The sequence below is a fragment of the Haliotis rubra genome, unplaced genomic scaffold (genome assembly GCF_003918875.1).
Source record: "Haliotis rubra isolate DU_JTF1 unplaced genomic scaffold, ASM391887v1 Scf136, whole genome shotgun sequence".
Lineage (NCBI taxonomy): Eukaryota > Metazoa > Mollusca > Gastropoda > Lepetellida > Haliotidae > Haliotis > Haliotis rubra.
In genome coordinates this window covers 1512216-1526469 of record NW_025765292.1, presented here as the reverse complement: position 1 = coordinate 1526469, position 14254 = coordinate 1512216, and the positions used below count along the sequence as shown (strand labels likewise).

Here is a 14254-nt window from a genome sequence, read left to right as displayed (position 1 = left end):
ATCAATTTAGTAAATTGAGTCAGCAAATTCGCCGAATCAACACATGGAAAGTACATACAGTCTTTAGGAATCGAATATATGCAATAAAAACAGGTCATGGAACAATTGTCTATTCACACATTCTGGAACGTTCAGATGAAGATGCTAACGACAGAGAGATGGACGTTTGAACTGCACGTTTGAATTTTTCCAAAACAATCGCTGGCCGTTTCTATATATTTTTGCACCAGTCCTTCATTTGATGGACTAATGCTGAACCCTGTTGATACTTATATATGATTTATACAAATACATACATACATACATACATACATACATACATACATACATACATACATACATACATACATACATACATACATACATACATACATACATACATACATACATACATACATACATACGGAAGTTAAAGAATGTATTGTACTTTGAGGGACATTCCATGATATTCAGTCTTCTTTCCTCAAGCCAATTCAGTTGAGTTTTGTCCCTTTGCTTCGCCGGTGGATACTGGTTTCACCAAAGTGGTAAAACATTTTACGTTCACGACATCCGCCTTGCTTTGATATTACTGAAATAGCATTTGAAGGGTATGTGGCAGGATACGTTCCCCTGTTCGCAAATACCAGTTATTTTCACTGTTTTACCAGTACACGCTGTTGATCCATGATTTGTGACGGAATGGCATGGCGGTGGTGTGATCGCACTTTAATTCATACCCGACCATGTTTCACGAAGTTTTATTACAGAACCAAATCACCGTCTGAAGAATTACTTGGTATGGTAAACACATTTATCTATATTTGTCTCTCATCGCTTGCGACTCCGTCGTCTTGTGTCGTCTGCTCCACCTAATCTCCAACCAGCATAAGCAGGGGGCGGCAGACGACAGGTTTGCTTCGTCACCAGTAGCTGTAATTATCGATACTAATCACGGGAAATGTTGACCAAACACACACGATTGGTACAGCTGGTACACAGCCAACGTGAAACTGCTTCTTCAAGCAGCTCTGTATACAAATTTGTATTCAAATGGCCACATATAATCATCTCTGGTTACCAACAGCAACATTGTCATGGTGACGTATGGCTACCGTTAAGATGCAAATGTCTGTCCAGGGTGTTCCCCGTGAGGAGACACCCACGAGGCACATTCAGACAAAATAACTGACCTTTGCTTGGTGCAAGGGGTGGCAAAAATGTATTTGGTGTTCAGGCCCAGTTGATAGCGTGCAATGTCGCCCCGGCGATATTCGACAATACTAATTATATCCACCAGTTGTATGTCTGGGGTAGATTCGTGTATTTCTAGGCTGTAATACTTGTATGTCTGGGGTAGACTCGTATATTTCTAGGCTGTAATACTTGTATGTCTGGGGTAGATTCGTGTATTTCGGCTGTAATACTTGTATGTCTGGGGTAGATTCGTGTATTTCTAGGCTGTAATACGTGTATGTCTGGGGTAGTTTCGTGTATTTCTAGGCTGTAATACTTGTATGTCTGAGGTAGATTCGTATGTTTCTAGGCTGTTATACTTGTATTTCTGAGGTAGATTCGTGTATTTCTAGGCTGTAATACTTGTATGTCTGAGGTAGATTCGTATATTTCTAGGCTGTAATACTTGTATGTCTGAGGTAGATTCGTATATTTCTAGGCTGTTATACTTGTATGTCTGGGGTAGATTCGTGTATTTCTAGGCTGTAATACGTGTATGTCTGGGGTAGATTCGTATATTTCTAGGCTGTAATACTTGTATGTCTGGGGTAGATTCGTATGTTTCTAGGCTGTAATACTTGTATGTCTGAGGTAGATTCGTGTATTTCTAGGCTGTAATACTTGTATGTCTGAGGTAGATTCGTATATTTCTAGACTGTAATACTTGTATGTCTGGAGTAGATTCGTATGTTTCTAGGCTGTAATACGTGTATGTCTGAGGTAGATTCGTGTATTTCTAGGCTGTAATACGTGTATGTCTGGGGTAGTTTCGTGTATTTCTAGGCTGTAATACTTGTATGTCTGAGGTAGATTCGTATGTTTCTAGGCTGTTATACTTGTATTTCTGAGGTAGATTCGTATATTTCTAGGCTGTAATACTTGTATGTCTGAGGTAGATTCGTATATTTCTAGGCTGTTATACTTGTATGTCTGGGGTAGATTCGTGTATTTCTAGGCTGTAATACGTGTATGTCTGGGGTAGATTCGTATATTTCTAGGCTGTAATACGTGTATGTTTGGGGTAGATTCGTATGTTTCTAGGCTGTAATACTTGTATGTCTGAGGTAGATTCGTGTATTTCTAGGCTGTAATACTTGTATGTCTGAGGTAGATTCGTATATTTCTAGACTGTAATACTTGTATGTCTGGAGTAGATTCGTATGTTTCTAGGCTGTAATACTTGTATGTCTGAGGTAGATTCGTGTATTTCTAGGCTGTAATCCTTGTATGTCTTGGGTAGATTCGTGTATTTCTAGGCTGTAATACTTGTATGTCTGGGGTAGATTCGCATATTTCTAGGCTGTAATACTTGTATTTCTGGGGTAGAATCGTGTATATCTAGGCTGTAATCCTTGTATGTCTTGGGTGGAATCGTGTATATCTAGGCTGTAATACTTATATGTCTCGGGTAGATTCGTGTATTTCTAGGCTGTAATACTTGTATGTCTGGGGTAGATTCGTATGTTTCTAGGCTGTTATACTTGTATTTCTGAGGTAGATTCGTGTATTTCTAGGCTGTAATACTTGTATGTCTGAGGTAGATTCGTATATTTCTAGGCTGTAATACTTGTATGTGTGAGGTAGATTGTATATTTCTAGGCTGTTATACTTGTATGTCTGGGGGTAGATTCGTGTATTTCTAGGCTGTAATACGTGTATGTCTGGGGTAGATCTGCATATTTCTAGGCTGTAATACGTGTATGTTTGGGGTAGATCTGCATGTTTCTAGGCTGTAATACTTGTATGTCTGGAGGTAGATTCGTGTATTTCTAGGCTGTAATACTTGTATGTCTGAGGTAGATTCGTATATTTCTAGGCTGTAATACTTGTATGTCTGGAGTAGATTCTGTATGTTTCTAGGCTGTAATACTTGTATGTCTGAGGTAGATTCGTATATTTCTAGGCTGTAATACTTGTATGTCTGGGGTAGTTTCGTGTATTTCTAGGCTGTAATACTTGTATGTCTGAGGTAGATTCGTATGTTTCTAGGCTGTAATACTTGTATGTCTGAGGTAGATTCGTATGTTTCTAGGCTGTAATACTTGTATGTCTGAGGTAGATTCGTATATTTCTAGGCTGTAATACTTGTATGTCTGGGGTAGATTCGTGTATTTCTAGGCTGTAATACTTGTATGTCTGAGGTAGATTCGTATATTTCTAGGCTGTAATACTTGTATGTTTGGGGTAGATTCGTATGTTTCTAGGCTGTAATACTTGTATGTCTGAGGTAGATTCGTGTATTTCTAGGCTGTAATACTTGTATGTCTGAGGTAGATTCGTATATTTCTAGACTGTAATACTTGTATGTCTGGAGTAGATTCGTATGTTTCTAGGCTGTAATACTTGTATGTCTGAGGTAGATTCGTGTATTTCTAGGCTGCAATCCTTGTATGTCTGGGGTAGATTCGTGTATTTCTAGGCTGTAATACTTGTATGTCTGGGGTAGATTCGCATATTTCTAGGCTGTAATACTTGTATTTCTGGGGTAGAATCGTGTATATCTAGGCTGTAATCCTTGTATGTCTTGGGTGGAATCGTGTATATCTAGGCTGTAATACTTATATGTCTGGGGTAGATTCGTGTATTTCTAGGCTGTAATACTTGTATGTCTGGGGTAGATTCGTGTATTTCTAGGCTGTAATACTTGTACAACAGGAAATTGGAGACTGCAGTGTAAAACTACATTCACTAACTGTTTTGATCACAGGCTAGGTCTTTAACATACTAGCTATTTTTCTTTCTGAAAGAAATGTAAAATCCACCACAGTAAGTCTTGATTTTGGTTTGACTCGTGCTAGTCACACTGACCAGACTGAGAATTTGATGGTGCAAAGCCTAACATCACTTTTATCGATAGACATCGAAACGACTTTCACTACGATCTCACTCGAATGCTCCATTGTCCATCTTCCAAGGGCGAATCCTGTACGTAATTCAATTTGGAATCGTTTTGAAAGTTTTGCTTCGTCGAAATAGTTTACCGCAAGCCCACACTCGTCCTTAAAGTTTAAGAAATTGAGAAGACAGCCAACGAACAGTCCCAAAAGAACGCTTCTAGCAACACTGGATTGATTCCAGGGTGGGCTTGTACTAACAGGGACAGAAGGAATCAATAGGAAGCAGAATGGAATTTGCCCTCACCTTGGTAGTTGCAGTCCTTCCGTCTACAATCACAAGCTCATATCATTACACTGAAACAAAATTACCAACAACACAAAAAATATTATCTATTACCAAACATAGCATACGTCTGATGCTCTTATTTCCAGGGCCACAGAAAACTACCTTCTCGATAGATATTTTGGTTGATAAAAAGCCCTCAAATAATCACCTTTGAAATGACTAATCGCATATAGAACATACCCCGTGTGGCGTTCTCAACATACCATGTATTCATTAATACCCCGTGTGACGCTGTATTGTATGGGGCGTACCCTGTGTAGTGTTCCTGTTTAAAATATTGACTGTGTATCGTTTCTGACAAAAGTATAGAACATACCCTGTGAAGTGTTCCCGACACTCCGTGATCTGTTTCCAAGCATGCTGTGTGGTGTTTGTGTGACGAGCTTTGAGCCCCACGCAGAAGGAAATGCATAATAGTGAAATATTGTGTTGCGAACATTACATGATGTCAAAGAGGTATCTACAATATTTAGCCTGAGTAAGTTGTGTGCTAATAGCATAATAAGCAGGGGCCTCTGCCTGTTGGACAGGGATCAAGTACGTGCACAAAAAAGACACCAAAAGATATCATCCATGAATCAATGTTTATAACACTAGGGAAGGATGACCCTTCCCATACTACAGTTAAGTGATGGAGAGCACAGTTTAAGTGTGTAGGGAAGCGTCTTGAAAGGCCTGTCACGTCAACAACACCAGATGCGATCCAGAGAATCCTCGATGTACTGACGACAGTTCGGCAAATGACTGAGCAAGACGTTGCTAGAGTTCGGTCCATATTTTCCAGGAGAGTACATTAGAACAGAAACATGGGTAGAGATGAAAGTAATACATCTTGGGATTCGGAAATTTCTGACATCTAATAAGGATTGCAACAGGCTTGATGTATTTCGTGATGGTCCAGCTCTGCCTGGAGTTGATACAGAAAGAACTACTGCTTCTTCGACTTGTGATAGTGGATGAAGCATGGGGTCACCTCTTCCCGTCAACAATCAAAAGAGTGGGAGGACAAACAGTGGCCGTCGTGTTTTCGAATGCCGAAGCTGTACTGTCTTTCAAAAGACAATATATAGAACACATTGTGCTGCTCATTTGATGCAAGTATGGGATGAAATTAAGACCAAGTGACGTGAGAAGCTGATGAAAGGTTTGGTTTTCCTTCAGGACAATGTGCAGAAATCAGTCATTGTCATGGCTACAATCGAGATCTCCTTCAAGGCCTATCTGATTCTCGTGATTTGACTCCGTCCGACTTCTATCTGTTCTCACGCAGGAAAAATACTCGAGCGTGAGCCCATTTCGCCCGAACGATGACGTCAAAGCAGCTGTGGACAACTTTTCAGGCAAAGGGAAATCAACACCTAAATTGGCAAAAATGTATCAATGTTGCAGATATTATATTGAAAAGTAAATCACCATATTGTCTTAAGGTCCGTTCTTTCCAGAACGCCCCTCTACATATTAGTGGCCTCACAGACATGAGGGAATGTAACATGAACAACACCACAAAACACGTTTCTCTGTAGTTTGCCTTAACCCGATTCCTGTAATGTGAATACGCAGAGGAGTCGGTGTTGTTGTGGTTGGTACGCAGAACCGCATTGATTAAATGTAATAAGAAGCGTAGGACTGCAAAGGGACGTGCAGCATGTTGGATTCAGCAGGTCTGGTACATGCTGTTTATACATGTATGGTGTCAGTACAACAACTTGATCAGGCATGACATCATCAAGCCGAAGCGGGGCATATCTGACGCGTTGTGATCATCTTCTTTACTCGCCTGTTTAAGACACCGGTGTTTGATATACAGTCATTATTCAGGAGGCATGTTACCACGATGTTATCAACATTAGGTTTGTGTATCAATGTCATCAGTGGTCACTTATGAAAGGTGCACTTTTTGCTTGGGCGATCATCCAGTTCAGCAGAATTTAAACCATTGAATGTCAGTAAATAGGTTATGCTCCGTTAAATACTGATTCTGATCAGTGCCTTGCTTCAAATAGGCGGATCAATTTGGATTAAAATGTGTCTGATGTTATGTTCGCTTCAACGCGCTCTAAAATATCTTTTACTGCTCGCTGGATTTCTTCATTGTGAGCTTTATGAGTCTTCGGCGATCAGAATGGGTACTTTTCTTCGATTGGATTAGATAGTCAGTCATGGATCATCCTGTATCACTTCACATTTCAAACAAGTCGATCACGCACAAATGTAAGAAACACACGTCCGAGTCATCAATTGTTCCTATAGCTGTCAACTGTTATTTCTCCGGACGACAGTTGGTCATGACTGGGACAATCTATGTTGAATAGGGAGGGGAAATACTCCCTTTGCACCGATCGTAATCTGAACAATGGACGTGTAGTTTTTGATATAGTCAATTGTCGCTTCCATGAGAACATGTTGAAATGTTTTGCTGAAAGAATCAGTTGTTTGTTCCCTTGAAGGACTCTTTTAGATTTGGATGTAAAACCCAAAGTTGGCCTAGTGCCAAAGTAATCTGGCACCAATTCCTTCCATGTAATTATCCTCGCTGCATTAGGCACAGTTCCCCCGCCTACTAAAAGTTCCATACAAAATCGGTCATGGAGGGTTGGAGATAAGCCGGCGATAGCGCCTTGTCTGTTTTTAAGGAATGTTTTAGCGAATTCATAGCTTCTAAATGTCATCTGAAACTGAGCTTTATCAGCTTAGTTTTTACATTGAAATTGATAACTCTCGAGTTTTATAGATTACTTGACGAGTATGTATGTTCTTAACTTATTTGATGAATAACAATCACTTAATGGATGCTTGAGCAAGTCTTGACATTTGGACTGACGTTATTTATGGTGGATGTATTGTATTATCTGTGTTCACTATTTCAAATGTTGGTTTCCTTTTATCGACTTGATGAACCCAGCATATATTTTGATCAGAAAAACTGATGTTTGCCTCCAAGGCATCTTTACGGATGTCATTTGTTGTGTTCTCAGTATGGAACATGTTGATTTTTGGTACGAGTAATGGGTACACACTCAGTTCGGCGCGACAGGCCCAGTTATATGCTTTCTTTCCTACTCCTAGACTAAGTAATGATTTACAAAATTAAACTTTTTTTTGAGAAGTGTGTGAGTGTTGTTTATCATTGTAAAATCTACACCCCAAACTTCACAACTGTATAACGTTAATGGTTCTTTGAAGGTTTTAAACTCATCATGGAAACCGATGTTTTAGCAAATACAACTTTTCTTTTGTGTGCTTGTATAAAGGTTTTGAAGTTTCCCTTTTCATGGAGTTGTATTCCTAAATACGTATACCTGTCAGCTGTGGCGATTGATCTTCCCTGTTCTGTCCATGTAGACACTTTGTTACATTTATTGCGCTTTCAATAGATAGCTATCATATATTTATCATGGTTGAAGATGAGAGTACTCACACAGCGATCGATCAGTACAGAGGAAGTAATCCATTGTTCAGTTGTCAGTGTAAGGGAGACAACTCATGTCGGAACAGATCCAATCATTTCTCTTGCTTGTTGTATCTGAGTGACGATAAGAGAAATTTTTCATCAATAGGATATTTTCAAGAGGAATACAATTACCATTCATTCTCATTGCCTTGTACCAAGTTTTATACGAAAAACTTTCCTAGCATCACAATAATAGGAAACTGAGCAGTTGAATGAATAGCACACCCAGTATAACCCAGGCTTCTGCTGTACTGGGGTATATTGTGCTTGAGTGTATGGGGTAATGTGTGTGTGCGTACGTGCGTGCGTGTTGGTTGGGTGTGTGGGGTGTATGGGGTTATTCAGGCGACATATCAGGCACAGGTATACCTAAAGCACATCTTGTGATTGATAATATAAGCATTAATGCTAGCATAGAAAAACACTCATATTTTGGGTTCGTATCAGTAAATCTTTAATTCAAGATATTGTTAATTGATTAAAAAATAACATCGTTGGTGGGTGATATTTACCGGAAATTTGTCAGGAACAGCAGGCGCAGGGATTTGATTTCTGGCATTTTCACGTTTTGTGTTATTGCTCATTGGCTTCTTAATACATGCGAACTGGAAGTCCTGCTCGGATTGGAAGTCCTTGGAAGTCCTGCTCGGATTGGCAAACTCTAAACAAGGGAATCAGGCCAAGACATTTAACTAAAGCTTGAGGTATATGGATGACCTGATATCGTTTGATAACGTTTACATAATCAGTTCTCATCCAACAGAACAATCTGAAGTACAAATGAAGGAGACCAGTGAGACCGCCTTTATATTTAAAACTATACACAACTTCCTGCCCCACACTACTAATATTGCGATCGACTGGTTACACTATGCAACTCATGTTCTCCTCTACACCGTTGCTCGTATTATCAACCCTTGACCAATCTCAGCTGTGTTATAGATTGAATATTACAGACAGACACGTCATGTTTGATTTACCTAATCACTTGACTGGCTGTCTAGTCTATGACGCCAGATTCGTGGTGATAATTGGTCTGCCAGCACCATATACTCTGTGGTACGAATGAGGTTAGCGTCCAAAGCAGGCCATTCCTAATCAGGCTGATGTGTCGCGATGAAGTTGACACACTATTTAATGAAATGTTGCACACAGCTCGTCAAACTTGCTCACATTCACCATCGAGGCGCCAATGTCATAACAGCACTGACAATGTCGTGGACAGATTTTCTGTAGGTTTTGCAAACAAAAATAAAGTAAACATTATTTCATTCTGTTTCATTTGAAACACGTGGTCAGTCGACAAAGACAGCAATTGACTGTTCAGAGTTGGGACTGAATGAACCTGCGGACGTTGTATCGAATCCTTGTTCGCTCTGACACCATACCCGTACTCTGAGGTTCCTCAGAAATGGTAATCATCTAAAATCCTGCATCACTTCTGAGATTCCTACCTCATCGGGGAGATGGGGTAGATTAATGGTTAAAGTGTCCGCTAGTCACGCCGAAGATCCGGGTTCGATTCCCCACATGGGTACAATGTGTGAAGCCCATGTCTGTTGTCATCCGCCGTGACATTGCTGGAATATATCTAAAAGCGGCGTAATACTATACTCACTCACCCACTCTTACCACATCAAGCTGACACCCTGCGATGTAGCTGAAATTCCGGCCCCATCGTCGTTAAATCCAAACAGTTGATCAATTCAAGATGATTTTTTTAAAAACCTCGACATCCAGACCAACAATGAGAAAAGGTGTTCACTGAAAAAAACCTTCACTTATGTTGGAAAGGCATTTATTTCAGGGAGAATCTTTAGTCTAGAATCTAGACGTCCCTCTTCATCCTAAAACATTGCTGTTGTCCATCGAACCTGCGGGCGCACCTGCAACATCAAATAAATGGTGTTTGGCGCACCTGCAACATAAAAAGTGATATTTGCACTAACTGTGTGTGTGTGTATTATTGTGTGTGTGTGTGTGTGTGTGTGTGTGTGTGTGTTTGTGTGTGTGTGTTTGTGTGTGTTTGTGTTATATATAGATGTTTGTGCGTATCGGACAACTGTTGACTCATATTAGAGTCTAACATATTGGAAACTTATATTTTGACATACTTATTTTAACTTTCCCTTCAACACACTATGAGTACACACTGCCATTTAGAAAGTGGTCAAATGTAACATACGTTTATTGAGAAAGTGTAATCACAAATATATCATTTTACATGCAACAAACACACTGAAGGTTATCACTGGATTTATCACACAGCTCGACCAATAATCTCATTACTTTGTGTGGCGCTGACACATAACCCACACGTCTTCCGGCAGTGGTCCTCTGCCCACTTCCGGTAGAAGCTGTTGGTGCACGTGTCGGCCTGGTACTCGCTACAGTTTGGGAGGTGGTCCTTGCACAGTGGAGGCGGGCTAGCGGGCGGTGGGGAGCCTGGCAGGTGGATAACATTCTGTCTTTAGTCCCCACCCTCCATTATCCGATGTACATTATTAAGTTGTTCACTGGTCACGAGGGGGACATGGGTTGATGTACCCTCTGTGTTTGTTTATGTATGGAATATAAACACACATAGATGGTGCATCAACCCATGGGCCCCGAGGACCAATGAACAACGTATTTATCTTACCGAACACCTCAATGTTAATCTTGAACTGTTTGAAGCACGGGTATTGGATCATTATGAGGAGTACCGGAGTTAGGCAACAGCCCAAACACTACTGGCACGAAGTACCAAACGAATTTCCACAGTTCGGCATTTCCAGCGGGTATCATAGAACATGTTACTCGCTTGTACGCGGGGTACATTCATAGACTCAGCCAATCAGAAAACGACATTTATGTGTGAGGTAAGATAATTATCTATATTGTTATTATGATGAATTCATTGGTCAGTTTAACGCTTATTTTGACTCCTGATGTAGTAGTCTATAGGATGCACGCATGCTGTCAATGTTTCCAGAAGTATTATTCAGGAAAAGACGTTTCGTTTGGGGAGAGGAGAGGAGGCTTTTGATGTAAATTTACCATGGCTATGGTAATGGAATGGCCCTCTGCAGGTTTCAATAGATTCCAGGTGACAGATAATATATGCATATGAATCTATTTAACGAGATGGTGAGGACCCAATATGTAACCTCCAAGATACTCGATGGGTTCAACTGTCACAGCTACCTTTCGGTACCAACCAGTGACTGGCCGCAGTAGTTACACTGTATATATACAGAAAACTTTAACATGATTGACCTGTTTTTTTTGCTGGACATTGTACTTTATAATGACTATGAGGTTGATAATCAATTAATTGGGCGCCAAGCGGATGGCTGAGGGCAGGACATTATTATTATCCCAGTCGATGCATTCATTAACGTTAGGTCAGATTAGGGGGAACTGGACCTCGGCATGTGGAGCTAACACTTCTAAGCATTAGGCAACGCCATTTCCCTCTGAAAATGGATCTCTAATTCATTGGATAGAACGTGGGCCGTGGGTTTGTTTTGTGGGTTTGACTCGCCATCACGCTGACACACGGTGATATTACTATAATATGGATCAAAACTCCCTCGATCTAATCACCTGTTTGATAGCTATAATATGATGGAGACTTGGCTTCATCGACACAGTTGAAGCACAGATTATTCATCCATGCCAGCACATAACACAAGAAGGAAGAATCCATGCATTATTTGTTTAAAAGTGATAATGTTTAACTGCTCAAATATAGTGAAAAATAACGGCGTACAGTAATGAACCTATCACTCACATTAAGAATCCCTAATGCCATTTCGCTTTGTCAGTTGATGACGTTAAGCAGTACCAAGAAATGTTGCATTAATGCTGATACTGACCACAGAAGCCACATCTGTGCGCGCAGTGGACTCTAGCCCACGACTCGTAGTCCCCAGTGCAGGCAGTCTCCTTGTAGGCGCCGCAGTTAGGCAGGTAATCGGTGCAGGCTGCAACATTCATGTAGACACACGTACCAGACATGTAAGCAGACGTACCATCCACGTAAACACACGTATCAGTCTTGTAAACAGACGTACCACTCTTGTTTACAGACGTACCATCCATGTAAACACACGTACCAGACATGTAAACACACGTACAAGTCATGTAAACACACGTACCTCTCTTGTAAACAGACGCACCATCCATGTAAACACACGTACCAGTCTTGTAAATAGACGTACCACTCTTGTAAACACACGTACCAGTGTAGATTAACGCTTAGTCGCTGAATATATAATTTTGATAGTAACAAACAAACCCATTAAAATTGAAAAACTAGCTCCAGGGAGGCCAGAGACTCAGAACCTGAGGAAATCTAGGTTGATTCATTTAGGACTTCTGCATTGCAGAGGGGGCTAGGCAGTAAATGATAATAATGTGGTTCAGGGTCTTTGAGACAGACTAGTACCAGTGATTTAAACAAACGTACCAATCATGTACATTCACCTGTGTTCCTACTAACAGACTGTAACCCGACTGTAACCTAGTTTATGGTGCACCAACTAGACAAGACTTACACAACATCAATACTATCTCTCTGGTAGTTGGTAAAGTTGAATGTACTCCCAGTACTTCACCAGCTTGACTTCACTACCACACGTGAAGCCATGCCTCATGGCTAGCTATATATATATAATAACAGTTTCAGAAAAGACATCTCTCAGAATGACATAAGGAAACATTTGACAAGAATCATTGTTAAAAATATTATTTGTATGTTATTAAATACACTCCCACCAATGCATCCGAAATGAAATTGTACCTTAGTGATAGATACAGTAACATATTATCCTTTCCGGAGAAAGTGAAGCTCTATGATGAGTGAATGTGTGTATGTATCAGAAGAGTGTATTGATTATACTCACGTAAGGGCGGTGGACTCTGGGTATCCACCACAGTCAGAGCTAAGAGTAGGGGAAACAGGCTCAGGGTCATCATGGTGTACACGTATATACAGGGAGTGGGGTCGGCACTTTCACCTATCAGGAACTGTATTGAATTCAGATAACGTTGGCTTAAAAACGACGTGACCCTTGCCATGCCTTTATCTATGAACCATTTCTGGTCTTAGATAAGCTTCTCACGTCCGTATATTTGTGCCGCACAAATGGAGAATAATAAATGTTCAATATGGAAATATTGTGAGTAATCTGATATGACGACACGCAAAGTAAATGCAGGGTTGTAAGTTCGGTTTATTTCCAAGTGGATGGAGATTTTCAACATACACGACAAACCCTGAAATAATTGTGGCAACAACATAATAACAATATAATAAATAAATAATGTTCAGCATGTTTACAGAACATACATTTGTATCTGTTTATAAATATTCAGTACATTAACATTATAAATGTAAATAAATGTTATAAATTAGTTACAGAAATATAATGATAACTGAGGGGTAGAACGTTTACAAGATCAGGGGCGATAACTCATGGCAATGACTTAAACAATGCCATAAATGATATCGGCGGTAATCGCCGCATATCATACAATATTTACCTTAGAAGGTTAACATAAAGGAATGATGATTCTTTATGTTAGAATGATATGTATACATGATATAAACAGTATAGTATATTGCATACCCTATGTATGGCACTGGGGCCCGTGTTCATGCTGGCTGCCATAGCAGATGATGGAATACATGTGTACTGGAAATAAGATACATTGTGATAAAAAAAACAACTGATTGAGGTACAAACTCCATACAGACATAATGATAAGCATGGAAAGATGTACTTTATACACTATAAAACCTTAGATTGAGATACTTTGCCATTATTTTTTCAACATAAGATAATAATAATTAGACAACATTCATACACAAAGCATACTCACAATGCCTCGCTTTATAGGTATTTAATGCTATTTACGTTGAAAAGGGAATATATGATACACATTAAAATAGAACCTTTGCGTTTACCCGCGTGCCGATTACAACACACGCTAACTACCCTGACGGCATTAATTACCCTTATTTAATATATGTTATGAGTTTAAGATTACTTTTTGAGTTATTGCTACATTAGATATGCATAAACAATACTTAAGATAGTTAGTTTACTAACCTGATGAGAATTTAGTCGACGGCTATGCTTACATATTCGTCTGTCACACACGTTTTGTCAGTTGTGTCTGGTGACGATATGACGTCAAGGTGTGAGGTGTTCATCCATAGAAAAAGCATCCAGGTTTAAATGGACCAAACGTAACGTGTTGTCACAGTTGAGTAAACACTATTTTGCATGCTTGTTATCATTTCCTGTGAACATGCTAATAGTTCCCGAGGAACTCATCTAATATACGGGCGGTGGGGTAGCCTAATGGTTAAAGTGTTGGCTCGTCACGCTGAAGACCCGGGTTCGAATCCCCACA

The 14254-nt window shown here is 40.0% G+C and overlaps 1 protein-coding gene across 1 annotated transcript; it reads right to left on the bottom strand.

The window, feature by feature from the left end:
• Window positions 1–9630: 9630 nt before the first annotated feature.
• Window positions 9631–14077, bottom strand: LOC124268109. The gene is made up of 5 exons (XM_046703128.1): window positions 13948–14077; window positions 13465–13530; window positions 12739–12862; window positions 11710–11817; window positions 9631–9735 (listed from the first exon to the last, which is right to left on the bottom strand). Exons 2-5 carry the CDS (start codon window positions 13504–13506, stop codon window positions 9692–9694), a joined length of 318 nt encoding a protein of 105 aa, XP_046559084.1. The 5' UTR covers window positions 13507–13530; window positions 13948–14077; the 3' UTR covers window positions 9631–9691.
• Window positions 14078–14254: the final 177 nt, after the last annotated feature.